Source organism: Haematobia irritans, chromosome 1 (assembly GCF_050003625.1).
Source record: "Haematobia irritans isolate KBUSLIRL chromosome 1, ASM5000362v1, whole genome shotgun sequence".
In the NCBI taxonomy this organism is placed as follows: domain Eukaryota; kingdom Metazoa; phylum Arthropoda; class Insecta; order Diptera; family Muscidae; genus Haematobia; species Haematobia irritans.
Window position 1 is genome coordinate 72,097,517 of NC_134397.1, and position 24,687 is coordinate 72,122,203.

The following is a 24,687-nucleotide window of genomic DNA, read 5'->3' on the forward strand; positions in this document are numbered from 1 at the left end:
TTATAATGCCAGAGATTCTCAGCGCCATCTAGAGGTTTTACATTAAGTTTATCTCTCCCTCTCTCACTAAAGAAGAGCTATGCTCTTGTATTGTTTTTGTATGGTGTTTGATTAACAATTTGTTGGAATTATATATACTTTACAATACTTTAGGGGATATCTTTTGTTCTCATTTATTAGGTATGGGAATTTTTTTTTTTTAAACTGGGTGAAAAAATTTAATCACAATTGGGCTAAATTTTAGTCATCTTGAAAAGTTAAACAAAAATGTCTATCTAATGAAATGTAATATAACGGCATAGGACGGTCATTTGTATTTAGACAACAATAACGAAATATGGCATCTCGGTTTCATAATATGGCAACCCTGATCCATTTATTCAGGGGGAAATATTTGGTAAGCCTTCGAATCGTTTTACAAATAATCCAACTCAAATTAATTAAATTATGAAGCAAATATTTGTTTCAAAACTTTAAGCTTTTTTTTTTTTTATTTTGAAGGACACACACTAAAGTGTAAATAATAAATGATATAATAAAATGTAAATTATTAAAAACAATTTTTTTGTTTTATAGATAGCAAAGTAATACTAGAACATTTCTATTATATTAAAAATTACATTTTAAACTTTTGGCCTAAGACTGGACATAGATTTTCTAATTCTAATTATCATCAACCAGTGATGGTGGTCCAAGCCCCGGGCCAAATTGCGAGACATATAACAAATTAAATAGCATTTTGCTAAAATTACAAATTAATAATGGTTTTGGGATTTTGTTGTTTTATTTTTTTTGTGTTTTTACTTTTGTCTCACATTAAATTATATATTGGATACACGAGTAGTAATTATTAATTAATTAATAATAATTGTAGTACATTTAGGTATACATACATATATATAAATATATAAAAGCTGAGAAAATTCAACTTTAGTGTTTGCTTTCATTTAAAAATACAAAAATAAATTAAAAAAAAATAAACATATATGTATATAGCTGACGTCAAAGCTTTTGAGGGGCTTAACTTTTCAACTAATGAGCGATGAAAGGCCTTTAAAAGCTTTTCATTTTTTTGTGTTGTTGAAATAAAGCTCTTCGATTAAATTTCTCTATTTCTTTTTCCCACAAAAAGAAAATTTTTACTAGAAATAAAACAGAGCTTTTATTTTTGTGAAATGTGAATGTTATCGTTTGGTGGGTTATGGGGGGGATTGTAGGGGTTTCGGTTTTAGGTGGAATTTTTTAATGAATAATTTTTAATGATATTTGGGGCAAATATTTTCTTTTTTTGGCTATTAATGGATTTATAATCTATCAATGTGATGGCATATGATTTTGTTTTTTTGTTTTGAGGGGTTTTTTTTCTTGTTTTTGGTTTTGGATTTTATGTAGTCTTCGTTTCAAGGATATATTTCCCCCTTTTTACTACTTTCGTGTTAAGAGTGGTTAATTCCAACTCTTCTATGAGTTGTTTTACATTCGTTTGTATGTAGGATTTGTTGTTGTTGTTGTTTCTGATTCAGTTGGTTTATCACTTTCTGTTTTTCCTTGCTCTTCAAAAATCCCTAAAAGTTCACTTTTAGATTCATTCTCTCCAGATATCCAAGGATTTTTTTTCTTTCTTTTTGTTTTTAAGTTAGTCATCGTAAGTAAATAGTTTGTGTGTATATAAAAAAAATCCTTAAAAAAGACCAAAAGGAACTTTTAAATCAGGAATAAATGCATAAAATACAAATTTCGATTTCTTTCCACGGAGTTTGTTTCCTCTTGAACTGCTCTCACTCTCTTTGCATCTCTTGCATTTGTTTGCTTCACTGTAGTGGTAGTAGTAAGTTGTAGTAGTAGTTCAAGTAAATTGGTAGTAAATCGAAAACAGCAGTTGTTGTTTTTAGCACCAAACAAATATAAATTCGTTATAGAAACTGCCCTCATAAAGCTAAACAGGGCTGAGATTCCCACGCTGTCAGCGTTAGATTATCACACATTTAGATAAAGGGCTGATTTACTAGATATCCGACAGCCTCCGCACCAGCCGCCACACAGCGCTCTGTGGGAGGTGATGGAATTCTGAAAGAAAACAAAAGATTAATTAAATTAATTTAACTAAAATAAAATAAAACAAGTAAGGAAAGTCTAAAGTCGGGCGGGGCCGACTATATTATACCCTGCACCACTTTGTAGATCTAAATTTTCGATACCATATCACATCCGTCAAATGTGTTGGGTGCTATATATAAGGGTTTGTCCCAAATACATACATTTAAATATCACTCGATCTGGACAGAATTTGATAGACTTTTACAAAATCTTTAGACTCAAAATTTAAGTTGGCTAATGCACTAGGCTGGAACACAATTTTAGTAAAAAATAAAAATATGGGAAACAATTTTAAGGAAACTTCGCAAAAGTTTATTTATGATTTATCGCTCGATATTTATGTATTAGAAGTTTAGGAAAATTAGAGTCATTTTTACAACTTTTCGACTAAGCAGTGGCGATTTTACAAGGAAAATTTTGGTATTTTGACCATTTTTGTCGAAATCAGAAAAACATATATATGGGAGCTATATCTAAATCTGAACCGATTTCAATCAATTTTGGCATACATGACTATATTACTAATTGTACTTCTAGTGCAAAATTTCAACCAAATTGGGCCAAAACTGTGGCTTCTGGGGCCATATAAGTCCATATCCGGCGAAAAATATATATGGAAGCTTTATCTAAATCTGAACCGATTTCAATCAAATTTGGCATACATGACTATACTACCAATTGTATTCCTTGTGCAAAATTTCAAGCTAATCGGGATAAAACTCTGGCTTCTGGGTCCATATAAGTGCATATCGGGCGAAAGCTATATATGGGAGCAATATCTAAATCTGAATCGATTTCAACCAAATTTGGCACGCATAGCTACAATGCTAAATCTACTCCCTGTGCAAAATTTTAACCAAATTGGGCCAAACCTTTGGCTTTTAGGACCATATTAGTCCATATCGGGCGAAAGATATATATGGGAGCTATATCTAAATCTGAACCCATTTCAATCAAATTTTGCACACTTGACTATACTACTAATTGTACTCCTAGTGCAAAATTTCAACCAAATTCGGACAAAAATCTGGCTTCTGGGGCCATATAAGTCCATATCGGGCGAAAGATATATATGGGAGCTATATCTAAATCTAATCAAATTTTGCACACTTGACTATACGACTAAGTGTTATGTTGGTACAAAATTTCAAGCAAATCGGTATAAAACTCTGGCTGCTGGGTCCACACTAGTCCATATCGGGCGAAAGATATATATGGGAGCTATATCTAAATCTGAACCGATTTTTTCCAAAATCAATAGGGTTCTATTCTGACCTAAATTAGGAACATGTGCCAAATTTGAAGGCGATTGGACTTAAATTGCGACCTAGACTTTGATCACAAAAATGTGTTCACAGACAGACGGACGGACGGACGGACGGACATGGTTATATCGACTCAGGGACCCACCCTGAGCATTATTTCCAAAGACACCATGTGTCTATCTCGTCTCCTTCTGGGTGTTACAAACATATGCACTAACTTATAATACCCTGTTCCACAGTGTGGCGCAGGGTATAATTAAATTAAAATAAATTAAATTAAAAGAAACCCACTGCAAATAACAAGTAGTGAAGTTATTACAAGCAAACATGAACACGGCATAGGTGGCACACGCTCTCCTACCCCACATTGTGAATGAAAAGGAAACAGATTTTGTTATTATCAGTGAGCAATATTGCAATATGACAAACGGCGTTTGGATCGAAGACAATACTGAAACAGCTGCTGTATGGTTTCCAACTTATAGGCCACCCATAAAGGACTGCGGATGCGGCAATGGCTTCGTTTGGGTGCAGATTGCGAATGACAGAATTGTAACAGGTTGGCTGATAAGTCCCCGGTATAACAAAGAAAAACACATTTTTTTGTCGAAATTCGTTTTTATTATTCAACATAGTTTCCTTCAAGAGCGATACAACGATTATAACGACCTTCCAATTTTTTGATACCATTTTGGTAGTACTCCTTCGGTTTTGCCACAAAATAGGCCTCAGTTTCGGCGGTCACCTCTTCATTGCAGCCAAATTTTTTCCCTGCGAGCATCGTTTTGAGGTCTGAGAACAAGAAAAAGTCGCTGGGGGCCAGATCTGGAGAATACGGTGGGTGGGGAAGCAATTCGAAGCCCAATTCATGCATTGTTGCCATCGTTCTCAATGACTTGTGGCAATGGCAATGTCTTGGTGGAACAACACTTTTTTCTTCTTCATATGGGGCCGTTTTGCCGTGATTTCGATGGGTTTTCCCTTCTCAAGATAATCGATAAAATTATTCCATGCGCATCCCAAAAAACAGACGCCATTACTTTGCAGCGGACTTTTGAGTCTTTCCACGCTTCGGAGACGGTTCACCGGTTGCTGTCCACTCAGCCGACTGTCGATTGGACTCAGGAGTGTAGTGATGGAGCCATGTTTCATCCATTGTCACATATGGACGGAAAAACTCGGGTGTATTACGAGTTAACAGCTGCAAACACCGCTCAGAATCATCAACACGTTGTAGTTTTTGGTCAAATGTGAGCTCGCGCGGCACCCACAGAGCACAGAGCTTCCGCATATCCAAATATTATGAATGATATGACCAAAACGTTCCTTTGATATCTTTAAGGCCTCTGCTATCTCGATAAACTTCCGGTCATTCAAAATCATTTTGTGGATTTTTTTGATGTTTTCGTAACCACCTCTTTCCGGCGCCCACTGCGTTCACCGTCCTTCGTGCTCATTTCACCACGCTTGAATTTTGCATACCAATCAATTATTGTTGATTTCCCTGGGGAAGAGTCCGGAAACTCATTATCAAGCCAAGTTTTTGCTTCCACCGTATTTTTCTCCTTCAGAAAACAGTATTTTATCAAAAGAAAGTTGCTTCACAAAAGACGGTCTATCTCACAAACTAATTGACTTACAGACGTCAAATTTTGACACGAATCACTTGAAGGTTGGTACTATATAAAAATAATATGCATTTAATACTAGCGACGCCATCTATGTGTCAGATCAAGGACTTATCAGCCAACCTGTTAAGGTGATATCTAACTCCTAGTGATAGCATCGCTGACTTCCAAGCAAACGGGAGCCACCGTGGTGCAATGGTTATCATGCCCGCCTTGCATAAACAAGGTGGTGGGCTCGATTCCGGCTTCGACCGAACACCAAAAAGGTTTTCAGCGGTGGATTATCCCACCTGCAATGTGGAACGCCGTTCGGACTCGACTATAAAAAGGAGTTTCTTGTCAATGAGCATAACATGGAATCGGGTAGCACTTAGTGATAAGAGAGAAGTTCACCACTCTAGTATCACAATGGACTGAATAGTCTAAGTGAGAATGATACATGCGATCTGGTAATATCGGGGTACTTTAACTCACAGGCGATTGAGTGGGGAATGAGAACTACAGACTCAAGAGGAAGGAAGTTCCTAGATATGCACGCACGGATAGGCATGACTGTTGCGAACTTTGGCACTACATATAATTCCGGCGACCAGGCTGAGGACATTATTCAAAAGATACGAGAATGGGGAATCCTAGAGACATACACCCGGAACTAACCATCTAAAGATCTCTTTCCGACTGCTGGGCAAAGTTGCTACACGACGAAGAGAAACTCGCGAGACTTTCAAAGACGTCAACAAGCTCGAAGGTATATATTAATACTTGAATTCGACAGGCACTCGGAGAAGAATCCAAATAGACGAGACGCAAAGTACATTGTCAATAATAAAGGTCTGCTGCAATAAGGCCAAGCCAAATAAGAAGAATAACCCTGTTCGCATAGTAGTATACCGACATCGACGAAGCATCCTCATCGTCGTACCGGACATTGCGCATGCTGAACGCAGCTGGAAAACTATTCGTACGGCTCATCAAACCAAGACTTGACGAAGCTATCAAGACTGTTGGGGGTCTGTCCGCGAGATAATATGGATTTATACCTGGGAAATCGACACTAGGAGCCCTAAAGGAAGTATCAGATGCCGTTCAGGCGACACAACAGGGCAGTCACGCTTTGAAGTATATACACAGTCTCACATAAGTTTACATACCATTGAGGTTTTTACCTTATAACTAATCATGTTTCTTGTTGTTGTTTATAATCCATACTAAAAACATCTTCTTGAAAATGGAGAAATACTTTGTTTTTCAAATTAATTTACAAAATCTAAAGCATATATATGCATATTTTATTATATTTTAATAATTAAAGAAAATACAATTTCTTAAACCGTATGTAAACTTGTGTAAGACTGTGTAATTCTACTGGCAAGGCTAGGTGGGTAAACGTAATATACACTCTGGAGACGATATTTCACATAGCGAAATACTTAAGGAAGATATTGAAGGACTATCTTAGGGACCGAGTTTAACTATATATGAGGCTATATAGGGCCAAAGAAGAATGGTGACCTCATATGCCGCATGGGGCTTAATCCTTTGACCAGATCTCTGGAAAGCGACATTCGACGAAATACTGAAGATACCTATGCCAAACGATACATTTCTTGTTGGCTACGCTGATGATATAGCCGCGGTGATGAGGGCGAAAAATGGGAGCCACCGTGGTGCAATGGTTAGCATGCCCGCCTTACATACACAAGGTCGTGGGTTCGATTCCTGCTTCGACCGAAAACCAAAATAGTTTTTCAGCTGTGGATTATCCCACCTCAGTAATGCTGGTGACATTTCTGAGGGTTTCAAAGCTTCTCTAAGTGGTTTCACTGCAATATGGAACGCCGTTCGGACTCGGCTATAAAAATGAGCTCCCATGTCATTGAGCTTAACATGGAATCGGGCAGCACTCAGTGATAAGAGAGAAGTTTACCAATGTGGTATCACAATGGACTGAATAGTCTAAGTGAGCCTGATACATCTGGCTGGCACCTAACCTAACCTAAGGGCGAAAAATACTGAAAATACTCAACGAAAACTCAGCCAAATCATGATACGCTCGAAAGACCGGTTAGACACGCATGGCTTAACAAAAAACTGAACTTCTACGAACGAGACGGAACTGTCTCCAGAAATAGAGATGCACATAGACGACATGGTAGTCCCAATAACACAGTCAATCAAGTACCTTGGACTAAGGTTGGCCTCGAAACTAATGTACTCCAAACATAGGAAGTCCTCTTCCAAAAAGAAGAAGGATGCTCATGGAGATGACTAGCAGTATACCCCTCTATGGATGTGAAATCTGAACGTTGATCCTACAGAGACGGATTATACGAAAAAGCTGCTTTCAGTACAGAGAACGGCAGTTCGGAGAATTACTTCAGCATACCGCATGGGGAAAGCCGCACTAACGATAGCGGGAACGATTCCAATATACCTACAGGCGATTGAGCGACAGAAGGTATTCGAGGCCAAACAACAAGGCGCGACGGACATGATACCGAACATTCAATAAGAGACCAGAGATATATGGTAGGAACGATGGAGAAAGGAGGCAAAGGGCAGATGGACACAAGCACTTATTATAGGGTCATGGCAAGAGAGAAGATATGGGGAAGTAACGTATTACATGACTCAGATGTTCTCTGCTCACGGATATTTTCGCAAGTATCTGCATCGTATTGGGAAATGCAGGTCAGAAAACTGTATTTACTAAGAGGAAGAGGTCTCGAACGACGCCGAGCTCACATTCTTCTGATATAGCCGGTGCCCAAAATGACGGAGAGCGCTAGAAGATGAAGTTGGATATGTCTCTTGGAGAAATATAATCCAGAAGATGGCACAGAGCGAGAGGATCTGGGAGAACATAGGGCGATTTGTAGAACACGTTCTCCGCAGAAAAAAGATTGACATGGACTCTACGACATATGTTAAGTAATATAAGCTTGAATCTGGATGCGGACTAGATGGAGATGGTCAAGGATCATATGGGGGTCCACCTCGAAGTAATGCAAATGCGATTCCTGGATCTCATACCCCGAGGAAAAGGGATGGATTTTTAGCCGGTAGCTAATTGTAACGGAGTCCGGCACACGAGTGGACACCCTGTCAAGTGCATAAAGTATTTTCTAATAAAAATCACATTCGAAATATCCCTTTCCCCTTGTGCATCATTTTTATATAACTACTATCCCTTAATTTTATTTGAATTTTGTTTATGGTGAAATAATTTGATTAAATTTCCCTTAATTCATTTCATTTTAAATTAAAATTTAATTTAAATCAGTTTAAATTTCATTTATTTTAATTTAATTATTTTAGCTTATGTTAATTCAATTTCAAACTTACCGATGATGATTCCTTTATTATCACATGATTACCGTATGCTTCCCATACAGCACCATGCCTCAGCCTAAATCCAGTGTGCTCCAAATTTATTGAAAAATCTCCTTGCGGACATTGTTTTCGTCTATTGTAACAATCACCTGCCGATCCATAGGGCTGAGGCGTACCCAGCGTATCGGCAAAGGTGAAATCATCCTCGAATACTCGTAGCGTTACAATATCAATACCGATTTTTCGGAATGTTGTACGTCCCGATCTCAACGATGTATCACGATATTCACGTTCCCTTGATTCGGGTGGACAGTGATCGGGAGTTCGGGTTTTATGATCATAATAAATGGAATAGTTTTCCGTTTCATTTACTGTGACATATTCTTTGGGATGTGCGGATCGCATATCATGACAGTAAATCTTCATAGGCGTTTGATGTACATACAGTACGTATTCACCGTCGGCAAAAGCTTTACGATATTTACGCAGTTCATAACAGGATGATGGATAGCAATGCGGCGGTGGTTTACATTTTTCACGTATGACCTTTTCCTTGGTCGGACAGCTAATACGTTGACGATGCGAATCATAGCAGATGGCACGCCTTCTTCGATATCCTTCACAGTTGCACTGTGTGCGTGTGTGATAGTGATGGAGGAGGGAAATTGGAAAAAATTAATTGTAAGTTTAATTTCGTAAATTCAATTGTAAAGAAGAAAATTTCAGAAAGTAGATAATTTAATCGCTATAAACTAAAACAAGCTTTTATTTGTTTTTTTTTTCTTTTTCAAACAAACCAGTACTGCCAAATCGGAGAAAATGCGCCCTTGAAAAATGCCTTGGAAATTCTCTCTATTCTATTTATTTACATGAAAACAAAGCATTCTTGAAATTTTCTACGATTGTCGCAAATCCCAGCAAAAACGAAAATGATTCAGTATTCCAAAGTAATGGTATATTCTCTACATCCATGTAAATTCCAAGTGTTTACGATTTGCTAAATTTTATTATATATAAAGTAATTATTAAACCATAGAACTAAAGTCGTGCAGAGCTTATATATAGTATACCTTATATTTAACGTTAATTGGACAATACAAATACAAAATGAAATGGCTTAAATAAATAAACTTACTAAATACCTCTCCTATTCATGAAGATTAATAAAGAATAGCGCCCTCTATCTTGCTAATAAGAAATAGTATATGGACCCCCGATTAGAGATATAGAAGTACAACTAGGAAAATGATTATGAGTCTATCGGAGAAGATAATATGTTTAATCGGCTGACTTGCATACAGATCAAATGTTTTATAACCTGGTATAAGTTATAAAGATTAACCGAAATCTGAAGTCTTCAGCATAAATGTTTGCGACTTCAATAGACAATTTGAGGCAAAAAAAAAGAAAAACTGACAAAATTTTCTATAGACATTAAATTTCTGATAGAAATAAAATTTTTACAAAATTTCTGATAGAAATGCAATTTTGACAAAATTTTCTATAGAAATAAAATTTTGACAAATTTTTCTATAGAAATAAAATTTTGACAAATTTTGTATAGAAATAAAATTTTGAGAAAATTTGCTATAGAAATTAAATTTGGACAAAATTTTCTATAGAAATAAAATTTTGACAAATTTTCTATAGAAAAAAAATTTTGAGAACATTTTCTATAGAAATAAAATTTTGAGAAAATTTTCTATAGAAAAACAAGTAAGGAAAGTCTAAAGTCGGGCGGGGCCGACTATATTATACCCTGCACCACTTTGTAGATCTAAATTTTCGATACCATATCACATCCGTCAAATGTGTTGGGTGCTATATATAAAGGTTTGTCCCAAATACATACATTTAAATATCACTCGATCTGGACAGAATTTGATAGACTTCTACAAAATCTATAGACTCAAAATTTAAGTCGGCTAATGCACTAGGGTGGAACACAATGTTTGTAAAAAAATATGGGAAACATTTAAATCTGAAGCAATTTTAAGGAAACTTCGCAAAAGTTTATTTATGATTTATCACTCGATATATATGTATTAGAAGTTTAGGAAAATTAGAGTCATTTTTACAACTTTTCCACTAAGCAGTGGCGATTTTATAAGGCAAATGTTGGTATTTTGACCATTTTTGTCGAAATCAGAAAATAATATATATGGGAGCTATATCTAAATCTGAACCGATGTCAACCAAATTTGGCACGCATTGCTACAACACTAATTCTACTCCCTGTGCAAAATTTCATCTAAATCGGAGCAGAAAATTGGCTTATGTGGTCATATGAGTGTAAAGCGGGCAAAAACTATATATGGGAGCTATATCTAAATCTGAACCGATTTCAATCAAATTTGGCACGCATAGCTAAAATGCTAATTCTACTCCCTGTGCAAAATTTCAACCAAATTGGGCCAGAACTCTGGCTATTAGAACCATATTAGTCCATATCGGGCGAAAGATATATATGGGAGCTATATCTAAATCTGAACCGATTTCAATCAAATTTTGCACACTTAACTGCACTACTAATTGTACTCCTAGTGTAAAATTTTAAACAAAGTGGACCAAAACTCTGGCTTCTAGGACCATATTAGTCCATATCGGGCGAAAGATATACATGGGAGCTATATCTAAATCTGAATCGATTTCAACCAAATTTGGCACGCATAGCTATAATGCTAAATCTACTCCTTGTGCAAAATTTCAACAAAATTGGGCCAAAACTCTGGCTTTTACGACCATACTAGTCCATATCGGGCGAAAGATATATATGGGAGCTATATCTAAATCTGAACCGATTTCAATCAAATTTCGCACACTTGACTATACTACTAATTGTACTCCTAGTGCAAAATTTCAAATTTCAAATTTCGGCCAAAAATATGGCTTCTGGGGCCATATAAGTCCATATCGAGCGAAATATATATATGGGAGCTATATCTAAATCTGAACAGATTTCAATCAAATTTTGCACACTTGACTATACGACTAAGTGTTATGTTTGTACAATTTCAAGCAAATCGGAATAAAACTCTGGCTGCTGGGTCCATATTAGTGCATATCGGGCGAAAGATATATATGGGAGCTATATCTAAATCTGAACCGATTTCTTCCAAAATCAATAGGGTTCAATTCTGGCCCAAATTAGGAACATGTGCCAAATTTGAAGGCGATTGGACTTAAATTGCGACCTAGACTTTGATCACAAAAATGTGTTCACAGACAGACGGACGGACGGATGAACGGACGGACGGACGGACAGACGGGCATACGGACATGGTTATATCGACTCAGGGACCCACCCTGAGCATTATTGCCAAAGACACCATGTGTCTATCTCGTCTCCTTCTGGGTGTTACAACATATGCACTAACTTATAATACCCTGTTCCACAGTGTGGCGCAGGGTATAAAAAATTTGGACAAAATTTTCTATAGAAATAAAATTTTGACAAACATTTGTATAGAAATAAACTTTTGACAAAACTTTCTATAGAAATGAAATTTTGACAAAACTTTCTATAGTAATAAAATTTTACAAAATTTTCTATGGAAATAAAGTTTTGGTAGATTATTTTTGACGATATGGACCAATTTTTGTGTAATAAGTCATCGGCTATATATAACTAAAGACCGATATGGACCAATTTTAACATGGCTGTTAGAGGCCATATATTGACAAAATGTACCAAATTTCAACCGTATCGGATGACTTTTGCTCCTCCAAGAGGTTCCGGACGTCAAATCTGGGGACGGTTTATATGGGAACTATATATAATTATGGACCGATATGGACCAATTTTTGCATGGTTATTAGAGGCCGTAAACTAACATCAGGTACCAAATTTCAACCGGATCGGATGAATTTTGCCCCACCAAGAGGCTCCGGAGGTCAAATCTGGGGATCGGTTTATATGGGGGCTATATATAATTATGGACCGATATGGACCAATTTTTGCATGGTTGTTAAAAACCGTATACTAAGACCATGTACTAAATTTCAACCGGATCGGATGAATTTTGCTCATCCAAGAGGCTCCGGTGGTCAAATCTGGGGATCGGTTTATATGGGAGCTATATATAATTATGGACCGATATGGACCAATTTTTGCATGGTAGTTAGAGGCCGTATACTAACATCAGGTACCAAATTTCAACCGGATCGGATGAATTTTGCCCCTCCAAAAGTCTCCGGAGGTCAAATCTGGGGATCGGTTTATATGGGGGCTATATATAATTATGGACCGATATGGACCAATTTTTGCATGGTTGTTAGAGACCATATACTTACATCAGGTACCAAATTTCAATCGGATCGGATGAATTTTGCCGCTCCAAGAGGCTCCGGAGGTCAAATCTGGGGATCGGTTTATATGGGGACTATATATAATTATGGACCGATATGGACCAATTTTTGCATGGTTATTAGAGACCGTATACTAAGACCACGTACCAAATTTCAACCGTATCGGATGAATTTTGCTGCTCCGGGAGGCTCCCCAAGCCAAATTTGGGGATCGGTTTATATGGGGGCTATACGTAAACGTGGTCCGATATGGCCCATTTTCAATACCATCCGACCTACATCAATAACAACTACTTGTGCCAAGTTTCAAGTCGATAGCTTGTTTCGTTCGGAAGTTAGCGTGATTTCCACAGACGGACGGACAGCCGGACAGACGGACAGACGGACGGACGGACAGACGGACAGACGGACGGACGGACGGACATGCTTAGATCGACTCAGAATTTCACCACGACCCAGAATATATATACTTTATGGGGTCTTAGAGCAATATTTCGATGTGATACAAACGGAATGACAAAGTTAATATACCCCCATCCTATGGCGGAGGGTATAAAAACGTGTAAAAGTGGCCCAGAATCCAACTACCCAAGAGTCACCAACATCACTGGAAATTTGAGTAAACTGATGGAAATTATAATTGAAGAACATAAAATCCAAATTAGCGTACATTTAGTTTCTACGAACTGATTTGATGGTTATGACTTAATTAAATATTATATAAATATTTTTACTAAATTTAAATTTTATATAAATGTAAATATAATATGTATTATCATTTGTTTATAACATAAATTAAATAACAAATAAATATAGTAGGGGGTAAGTACAAACTAACTAAATAATTAAAACACAATACTTAATGAACATTACTATATATCAAGATTTTTAAAATTTGGAACTATTTGGCAAACCACCTTTAAATCACTACAAATATACACTGGATTGTAGAATCATTTGGATATTTACCATTCCTTTGGATTTTCCATTTTGACTTTTTTTACTGGGTTATTACGCATCACATAGGGATTGCTACATACATGCAATGAGACGCATTTTTATGAGGGGTAACTATTCTAGGAAAGTTTTTTGTTTTTTTTTTATGAAATGGTTTGACGAATGCCGCCCATAAGAGTATTGAAAGCATTTAATATAAACGGAAAGAATTGTGTTGGAAATATTCGGAAAAATAAATTGATAATATTAATTTAAAAAAAAAAAAAAAAACACAAGTTTGCACCATTAACGTTTGAATTAAATACCATGCATTAATGCCTGTGCGTTGTTTGAAGGGTTGATTTTTTATCTAACCTAGCAATTGCGTTCACAAGGAAAATAAAACTCTTCAATCAACGTACGCATCCATGCGTAGCATGTAGTTCAACCTTAATTTAAATAATATCTGAAGAAATAGAGATTTTTTTGTGTGTTCTCTAAAGAAGATTTAACTGTAATAGCCTGTATATCCCTAGACACATGAAGATAAACTTCTTATTGGTTTTCAGCGTCGCTTATTTATCTCTTTCGTCCAAATATTTGATATTTTTCAGTACTGATCCTTAAATCTGGTCTGCCATTAATTGATAACGCTATCACGATAAGCCTGTTTTTGGATACGATACTATGAACTATTGCTAACGATTTCAATAACATTTTGCCTTATGTTTTTTTTTTTGCCGTGGTGCAATGGCTAGCATGCCCGCCTTGCATACACAAGGTCGTGGGTTCGATTCCTGCTTCGACCGAACACCAAAAAGTTTTTCAGCGGTGGATTATCCCACCTCAGTATTGCTGGTGACATTTCTGAGGGTTTCAAAGCTTCTCTAAGTGGTTTCACTGCAATGTGGAACGCCGTTCGGACTCGGCTATAAAAAGGAGGCCCTTTGTCAGTGAGCTTAAAATGGAATCGGGCAGCACTCAGTGATAAGAGAGAAGTTCACCAATGTGGTATCACAATGGACTGAATAGTCTAAGTGAGCCTGATACATCGGGTTGCCACCTAACCTAACGTTCGTCAACTTTATCTTAAATTCCTACAGAAACTCTCATAAATAAGTGTATGATTATTTAGCAACAAACGTATAGTAAGCACGGTTCCCACATTTGGTAGAATTGTACCACAAATGGTAGATTTTTTACTGTTTGGTAGATTGGTAGAATTTTTGACGTTTTGGTAGATTTTGCAAGATATTCCTCTCCAACTAAGGGGTAATTCACAAATTTTCTATAAAAATAGAATTTTGTCTAAATATTCTATAGAAATAGAATTTTGTTAAAATTTTCTACATAAATTTCCCATAGAACTTAAATTTTCTACAGAAATAAAATTTTGTGAAAATTGTCTATAGAAATTTTATGACAAGTTTCTATACAAATAAAATTCTGTGAAAAGTTTCTGCAGAAATAAAAAATTGTGAACATTTTCTATAGAAATAAAATTTTAACAAAATTTTCTATAGAAATACAATTTTGACATTTTCTATAGAAATAAAATATTATATCATTATATAATATGATATAATATTGTAATAAAATTTTGTGAAAATTTTCTGCAGAAATAAAATTGTGTTAGAATTTTGTATAGAAATAAAATTTTGTGAAAATTTTCTATAGAAATAAAATTTTGTGAAAATTTTCCATAGAAATAAAATTTTGTGAAAATTTTCTATAGAAATAACATTTTTTGAAAATTTTCTATAGAAATACAATTTTGTGAAAATTTTCTATAGACATAAATTTGACAAAAATTTCTGTAGAAATAAGATTTTATATCTTAATAAAATTTTGTGAAAATTTTCTACAGAAATAAAATTTTGTGAAAATTTTCTATAGAAATAAAATTTTGTGAAAATTGTCTATAGAAATAAAATTTGGGAACATTTTCTGTAGAAATAAAATTTTGTGATTGTCTATAGAAATAAAATTTTGTGAACATTTTCTATAGAAATAAAATTTTGTGAAAATTTTCTATAGAAATACAATTTTGACAAAATTTTCTATAGAAGTAAAAATTTGACAAAATTTTCAATAGAAATAAAATTTTGACAAACATTCCTATAGAAATAAAATTTTGACAAAATTTTCTATAGAAATAAAAATTTGACAAAATTTTCAATAGAAATAAAATTTTGACAAAATTTTCTATAGAAATAATATTTTATACCGTAATAAAATTTTCTATAGAAATAAAATTTTGTGAAAATTTTCTATAGAAATATAATATTCTGAAAATTTTCTGTAGAAATAGAATTTTGTGAAAATTTTCTATAGAAATAAAATTTTGTGAAAATTTTCTATAGAAATAAAATTTTGTGAAAATTTTCTACAGAAATAAAATTTTGTGAAAATTGTCTATAGAAATAAAATTTTGTGAAAATTTTCTATAGAAATAAAATTTTATGAAAATTTTCTATAGAAATAAAATTTTGTGAAAAATTTCCATAGAAATAAAATTTGGACAAAATTTTCTGTACAAATAAAATTTTGACAAAATTTTCTTTAGTAATAATATTTTGACATAGAAATAAAATTTTAATAAATAATTTTTTTTTATTTGGTACTTTTTTTGGTAAGATTTTCTTTAAAATTTGGTATATTATTTTTGGCTCAAGGGCAACCGTGATAGTAAGCTCCATTACAACATTACGTAAAACGTTGAAGAAATCGTAACAGTTACTGATTATCACATCCAAATAGCAGACGGTATTAATGCACCCAGCAAAAAATTTGGAAGTTGTTCTAAAGGCACAAGTTTAAAATCACTTCCAAAAATGCTTGCTCCCAGGAGCAGGAATATCTTTTAATTAAAATTTTTATAACTCTCGGTTTTTCATAATTTAATGGGTAATTTTATTTTGAAATATGATTTTATTTTGAAATTAATCCTTGATAAAATGTTTCAAATTCTTAAAATGATGTCGAAAAAAATGCTTGATCCATTCTAGAAAATTAGCGAATTTTTGAAAATTTGTTTGGGTCAAAGGTTTCAGACAAAATCATAAAAAATTATAAATGTTATTTATTGGGAAAAATATCACAAATTCTTTTAATTCACACCTAAAACACTGACTTCGGATCACACAATAAGAATTGATCCATTTTGCATCACTTCCTGATCGAAACAATACACTACATTTTTGGCCAGGTTGTTTTTGCTGCGTGGTTATTCCATGAACGAAATTGATTGCTATTTTCTTTAGATTTTTGTAAAAACGATAAGCACAAAAAATATCTTTGACTGTATTTATATGTATATAGGAAATGTATATATAAAATATGTAGAGGATTGTCTCTTACATTTGATAATAATTTATATTCTCTTTTGACGCAATTATTACAAATCTTCTTAACGGGAGGTTTCTTCGAAGCATCGCAGTATGTGTGATTTGTAGGATGGCCTAGCGATTCACAATAAACTGAACGGAATTGATATTCGTCACTGCAATCTGCCGGACACTGGGACCAATTTGAGACGGCCCATTTACAGGAGATATTACAAGATTTTTCGGTACGTTTCGGTTTGGGCATAGGCAGATCACGACAGTGTATAGGATCGATAAGTTCTCGTCGTCTGGGTGTACCTTTGATCTCTGCTTTATAGACACGGGCACAATTCATTTCCTTGTATCGTTTACCGTTGCCACATTGAACCGAACACTAGTGGGAGATTAATTAATTAAATGAGCGAATGAATGAATGTTGATTTTTGTTGTTTATTGTTTTGTTTTGTTGTTTTCATGAGCATATGACATCGATGATGGGTATTTGCAAATGGGTTATAGGTATAGGAAGAGGGAGAGAGAGTGAAAGAAAAAGAGAGAAAAAACAAAATACAAAAGGGATGCAAAATTGATTAGTAAAGAGACATAACTTGGAATTATTTATTATGGGGGAGAGAGAGATTAAATAACTTTGGCTTTTGTGAAAACGGTAAGCACTCTGGACTTACGCTTGACCATTTGGAAACATATTTTATGGTACAACATTTCCTTTGGCTTAAGGGTTTCTGGTCAACGGCACAACCAATGCCATCGGAATTAATGCAAATCACAGTACGATTCTTTTCGCATTTCTCATTACATTCTCCCCAATCGCCAGTCCACCAATTATTCGCAATATGCCTTGACGATTTCTGAAATACAAAAAACAAACTGTTCTCTATTCATTCCATATAAGATATTTGGCTTTCCAACTAACCTCTGCCCGCATCAATGTTGATTCTGTTGCCTGATAGGGTTGACAAGGTTCCATGCTACACATGCGAGTGATATCACGTTGATTTATCTTAGTCTTGCTATTGCAATAATCATCATGGACAAATGAGTTATTGAAATAGCAAGCCACGCTTCGAGTTTGAACTCCATAATCACAAGAACGTGAACACTATGGACAAATTGGAAAAGTTAGTGAAACAAATTTCTATCGAAAAAAAATTGCCTCTTCTTCTCTTACCGGTTTCCAATCAGTATATTTCCAGCAACCTTCTCGACATTCTTCTCGAGTGTTTATATCGAAATTCGCTTCACAATATTTCAAGTCCACAATATTGGCTCGTCCAGTTTCGGTAAAGGTTTGTATACACTGATAGATTTTCTCTCTGGTTCCAAGAGCACCACACGAGGCTGAACATTCTGTGTAGCCGGTAACATTCAACCTGAAAACAAATATGTGAATATTTTAATCAAAGAACGATGCCAATTTCTAATCAATACAAGATCAGATCAGTCGTCAGGCGCAAAAAATTTAACTCGGCCTCCGCCAGTAAAAATGGTTCGGCTTCATTATCTGCAGACAACCTGCTTAACAGTGCGTCAGCTTCATTCTCTTCCCTTGCTTAAATCTGACACGTTGCCAGTAAATCATGGTTATGTTAAAAGGAGTATCCTGATTTCACTGCCTCATATTGGCTGACGTACATTGCGCTCTAACTCTTTCTTCCCAGCATATCCCAGGTTCTTCAGTGTGTTGGTCGGTGGTTGGACTCCAATTACATTATTCACTACGTAGTTGTTTGACAATATATTAGGTTAGGTTCGGTAGGCTCGAAAAGAAAAGTAGTGTCATATCCCCTTCCAGCTAGATTCCTTGTCTTAACTAGCAGTGAAATGTATTCAATACTTTTTCTCTCTTTTGTATAGTTAGTCCACTTTCAGAAGATTTTCCACTCAGATATTAACATCTTTGCCTTATGAAATCAGGACAATGACAGGATATTGTGTTATGGTCATATTCTCATTCTATATTCCACAAGGTTCGTGTGTTCAATCTGTAACGAGCCAGTTGCTCGTACATATTGTTCTTGTTTTGGTTTTAATTGATTTATATAGATATCACATTTTTCCCCTTTGTACCACTGTACCCGCTTGGTTGCTGTGCGTCACGGTAACCATTACAACCGTAACCTCTTTCTTGCATGCGGTACAAGTGGTATCAAAGGGAAACATGTTTTCATCACCCAACATTGTTGAGATTACATGTTGGTAATTCTCATTGGGTTGATGTCTCGACCGACTTAAGAATGTAGGCTTTCGGCGACGATGGCATGAATCAACCGAGGCTTGACGAACAGTAAAGCGAGTGGCAACGACCGCTGCCAAACCTCCGAAAGCAACAACCGATTCATCCTAACGCGGTTCGTCCGCTTACGCGATTCGTTCGCATCCGAACCCTGTAGAATAGAACTCCCGACTACCCTTCTCCTATCCTTTCCCTTTCCCCTCTCTATACTAACCCCCCCTTTACGAGATTCGTTCGCTTACGCAGTTCGGCTGCTTACGCGCTTCGTCCGCTTACGCGATTAGTTCGCTTACGCGGTTCGTCCGCTTACGCGATTCGTCCGCTTACGCGATTCGTTCGCTTACGCGATTCGTTCGCTTATGCAGTTCGGCTGCTTACGCGGTTCGTCCGCTTACGCGGTTCGTTCACTTACGCGGTTCGTCCGCATCAACCAAGTGTATTTTCCCGATTCCACTAACATCAAGGTTTACGAACATTGTCGGCCGACATCATCGTCATCCCAGTACACGAACACCATCGGCCCGACCCCACCATCATCATCGTACACGAACATCACCAGCCCGAAACCACCACCTCACACGATCAACATCGGCCCGACAGCCTCGTTATAACCGTACACGAACACCGTCGGCCCGATACCCTCGTCATCACCGCGTACGAATGTCGTCGGCCCGACACCATCGTCATCCCAGTACACGAACACCGTCGGCCCGACCCCACCGTCATCATCGTACACGAACATCACCAGCCCGATACCACCGCCATCACCGCACACTATCAACGTCGGCCCGACCCCATCGTTAACCCCGAACACGAACACCGTCGGCCCGACCCTACCGTCAACTCCGTACTATTCGCCGTCGTCACCAGTTGTCATCACCCAGTCAATCCACCGACATCGTTTCATCATCATCGTCATCAAGCACATCGCCCGCTCCTCAACCAGCGCTGCCCGAGTCTTCGTCATCGTCCGACCAAACCCAGCCCACCATTCATAGTCAAGCCCCACCAGTCGTCACCCCATAGCTTGTACCGTCCATAGCTTGTACCGTCAGCGTTTTGCTTTTGGATTCTTTTTATTTTGGTAACTATCGCCTCCCAAATGATGCGAAACATATTGAGCACTATGTCTCGGACTGGTAGGAATAGTGCTAAGACCATTCAATACCCTTTACTCGCATCTACGCCTCGATTCATTTGAACCAGCTTGCCTTTTTCCCAAAGTAGCGATGGCTGAAAGTTTTACCACTGTTTCATAGAAGTTTTGTCGCTCTTGGAATGCTCAAAAAATTGTAGGCTGAAACCCTTCGAAAATTTCGTAGTATCAATGACAATCAAGTCACCAAAAAGACTGCTGCCGTGTCACCCCTGTTTTCAGGTTTCAAGAAGGTTCAAAAGTTTGGCCACAACTTTCCAATACTGCAGATTAAGTTACATTGCTTTAAGAGTTCATGTGTTTAATACCTTAGAACTCTCCAGATTCAGTTCCGTTATTCTAGTACAAACGCTCGCGTACGAGACCCTCAGCTTCCGATGGGAAATCGGGCCTCCGCTGAGGAATTCCTTGGGGTCAATTGAATCAATCCAATCAGGGTACGCTATAATTTATGTATATCTTTCTTTCACATGTGATGAAATTTGACCATCGATCAATAAATATAACTGTGGGAAATCTCCAATGAAATTAAAGATTGCAAGGTAATCTCTTTCAGCAGACCTGGGACAGTAGCCTGGGACAGTAACCTATAGCAGCTGGGACAGTAACCTATAAACCAATTGGAAATATGGTGATGCCACAACACTTCCAAACGTAGAGTACTCAAATTACTCTGGCAGGACTATAGTCCACTCTTTACCTGGGAATCAATGTTATGTTTCATGGTGTATGGACCATTGCTAACACAATAAGATTGCCTATATTGCATAAAAAAGTCATAGGCAGAGAAAGAAGCCAACCCAGTTTTGTCGGTGGCAGCTGATACTAAATTTTAACATCGGACGGCTGAGACGACGCAAATGTGTCTACTCGGCGTCAATCAATTATCCACTGAAATATCAAAGTATCCGAACTGCTATGAGAAGGTATCCCATACTTCACAAGTTTGGAGAGAATCTGGTTGCACCGAACGGAACTCAGAATCCTTCTATATCCCAGCTTGGATCAGAAGCAAACCGGGTAGGCTTCCGAAAGGTTCCTCGTGCAATGCGGTAAACCGAACAGATCTCGGGATCCTTTTATATGCCTACTTGGATCAGAGACAAACATCGGAGGCTTCCGAAAGGAACCTTGTGATCTACCAATAACACGTAACACTGAGGTGACAACTGTTAATCGGTGAGTAGGATCCCCCGGACAGATCTGGGGGTTCAAAAGACTACGTGTCATTAGGAGTGAAAAAAATTCCGTATATCCTCAACGATACAACATAAAAAGATAACTTCAATGGTCCAAAGAGATAAATTATTCTCTGAGAAGTAACTCTCAATGCCGCAAATAAATTCGAAAGTAAATTATACGAAGTTCTTATATACTTACGTGAGTATACAATCCGTATTACACGCCCTATATTCGGTAGGCGGTTTTGCTTGCATATCACAGAATTGAGGTGCCACTTTCAAACGTCTTCTGGTACTGATACATACCGGAAGACGATGTACACCACCCTGGCATAGAGATTCACAAACGCCCCATTGCTGCATTTCCCAACGATAAAGTTCAACATCCTGTACTACTTGATTGGATCTCTCCATCGTATATGAATAGGTTAAGAGTAACGTATCGTTATCTCTTTGATTGTGAGAAGTCATTGAAATGATCTGTAATAAATAAAAGATGGCAAAACGTTTAATTGATTGTTAGACGAGAGATTATTATTGAGATTTACCTCTACTCTTAGATCTCTTTTCAGTTTTTTCGTGTATGTTGTATTGACTCTCTCAATCGTACTATTCGATCCATTATATTCGTAAGCAACTCCTGCATAATAGCTTACATTTCGATAAGCTGTCAGAATCTGATCACCATTCATTAGTGATCTACCTTGATCATCTCTCAAAACAATGAAGTTCTCATCATGATTGCCAGGTTGTTCGATGACGATATTGGAAGCACCTGAAAGAGAATGAAATGGGGTTAATAAAATAATATTTTGTATTGAGTATAAGCATCGAAAATAATTTAGTAGACTTTGTTTGAGACTGATTAAGAAATAATTGGAGTGATGTAATTGGTATTTTCTTGTGTAGGGGAGGTTCACTCTAATTAAGTTAATGTTTGTCCCTTTCAAAAAGAAGACGATTGTAATTCTCGGTCCTCCGTTTTCTTATGATTGGAGCTGGGATAGAGGAAACCCCCGGAACATGGTACTGTTCTATCTGCCGACACCAGATTAAGCACCGTTCGGCTTCGCTCAGGAGTAACCGGGCGCACTTCCGGAACTGCTACGGCCTAACACTGCTGCGGGAGTATAGTCACTTGTAGCTTGCTCCATTGTGAACAAACTAGGAATGGAGGTGGAGGCCTGGCTTTCCTATTACACCCGGCTTTCCTATTGCGTGGTGAACGAAAAGGTCCCCAAGATAATCATGGGTGATTACACCATGTCTTTAGCGTCACTTGGTCGGATAAATGACGTACACATAGACCTCGCTTTGCGTGAATTATGAGTCTATGGCAAATCATGCAAAAATTGGAGACAGATAACAGCGATAACAACGCATCTTCGAAATTCTAACGACGCAAAGTGTAAACTAGTACTAAGCCAGCAGCGACGCAACTTCGAAAAAACGCAAAACGAAACGACGCAAAGCGAGGTCTAGGTGTATCTTGGTAAGCCGCCATTTGGCTGGGATCAGACCATCTCCCTATAATTATCACCATTGAACAACGGTCCGATTTCATAACCTCTGAACCACGGACGTTTTTCAACTACAAGAAGGCCAACTAAGACGGATTCGGAGAATACGCAGATCGCCGTACTAGCAAGCTCCCATTCCCTTCCCATATTCATGTTTCCCAGATGGTGTTCTGGGACATCAACAACGCAGCAACTTGTTTGAATTTCCCAGATGAGGCCTACATTCCCAGAGCCGTCGTGCTAACCTTGCAGATCCTAGAATCAAGGGACTGAATCTAGAGTACCTGAAATTATCTATGCGGGAGCCAGTCGTACGTCGAATTTAGGGATTACAAGTCAAAACCCCATAGAGTAAACCAGGGAGTTCGAAAAGGTGGGTCGATATTTCCTGCACTTTTCAACATCTACCTTTCCTCTATTTCACACACTCCGGAAAGCGTTGAGATTGTATCATATACGGACAACAGTGCAATCATCTGTACATCTGCGATCGATTAGAAATTTGAGGATATCTGTAACCAAAACCTCAACCAACTATTCAATACATGGACGGCAGAAGTACGCAGGCAGTTAAATGTCAGACTCGATGGCGAAAAAATTCCGGCTATAAATTACCCCAAGACTCTCGGGGTTATATTCCACAGCATTTACAATTTGTCTGCCCATGCCACTGCAACTTGTGATAAGGCTCATTGGAGAGACAAGGTCATCAAGTCTCATGACGGCAGCACTAGGGTTACGGACAAAAAAACTCGTTGTCTTTCTAAAAGGCAATTGGTAAACTATGGAACGCCATCGTGAACACCTCAGACAAGTGATATTTGCCAGAACGCTACCGTTCGAACTGCGACAGTACGTCACTGCAATACACCCCTAGATAGCCTTTGGGTGGAACCCGAGATCCTCCCGTTGCTTTGATCCAATTATATGTTGTCAAAGCTGTATCTCCTGGGTTGTTATCAAAGTCCAGATCTATAAAAGAGAGCCTCTAGATCAGACAGTTCTGGGCAGTATTCAGTAGGACATTGTACCTCAAACGGTGAGAAGCTACGAAGGTAATCCTGCTCTCGAATTGTAACTACCACCCACAGTACTGGAGGAATAGACCTCCCAAGACTAGCGTAGTTTTTGCCCAACTAAGATCAGGCAAGTGCAACCGTCTCAATTCCTACCTATCAGTGATTGGTAGCAGCGTAGCTGATGTTTGTCTCCCCCTGTAATTAAGGGCCTCATGACACTCGTTTCCTTTTCGCTTGATAAGCCAAATCTTCTCGCCTTACTACCTGATCACTCTGGATGCTTCTCATCTTAGTCGCAAAGTTCCCCTATCTGGCTACAAGCTCATGTGCCAACAGCGCCACACGAAATTGACGAATAACACAGTTCGAACAAGAACAACCTGACACAGGTAAAGGTAATAGCCGTCTGCAACTCCACTACAAGGGGTGTTGGGATCTCAGTCACGACTTGGAGGTGAAGAGTCAGAACTTTTTTAATCGACAGTTTCTTGAACATCTAAAGAGTAATAGAGCGAAAAGGAGAGTAATTCGCTGTCTCCACCGAAGTTACCAAAGTCGCCAACAGAGCAAAACCATCCAAGGTGCTGGATCCCCAGGGAATTTCTCTGCTAATGCTAAAGCTTTTGGGAAAATTTTGGGTTTGAATACTTGACCACAAAAAGGA

The 24,687-nt window shown here is 37.4% G+C and overlaps 1 protein-coding gene across 5 annotated transcripts in view; it reads right to left on the minus strand.

Moving 5' to 3' along the window:
- Positions 1-459: 459 nt before the first annotated feature.
- The window catches only part of AdamTS-A (ADAM metallopeptidase with thrombospondin type 1 motif A), a 432,888-nt gene continuing 408,660 nt past the window's right edge, over positions 460-24,687 (minus strand). For 4 of the 5 annotated variants that reach the window (XM_075290738.1, XM_075290741.1, XM_075290740.1 and 1 more), the window contains exons 12-19: positions 22,033-22,259; positions 21,684-21,964; positions 18,083-18,284; positions 17,828-18,013; positions 17,580-17,762; positions 16,928-17,287; positions 8,336-8,953; positions 460-2,067 (exon numbers count right to left, since the gene is read on the minus strand). In XM_075290738.1, coding sequence (XP_075146853.1) covers positions 1,978-2,067; positions 8,336-8,953; positions 16,928-17,287; positions 17,580-17,762; positions 17,828-18,013; positions 18,083-18,284; positions 21,684-21,964; positions 22,033-22,259 — 2,147 coding nt within the window. In that variant the 3' untranslated portion in view covers positions 460-1,977. The remainder of the gene's footprint in view (positions 2,068-8,335; positions 8,954-16,927; positions 17,288-17,579; positions 17,763-17,827; positions 18,014-18,082; positions 18,285-21,683; positions 21,965-22,032; positions 22,260-24,687) is intronic. The other variant, XM_075290739.1, reaches the window with a different exon arrangement.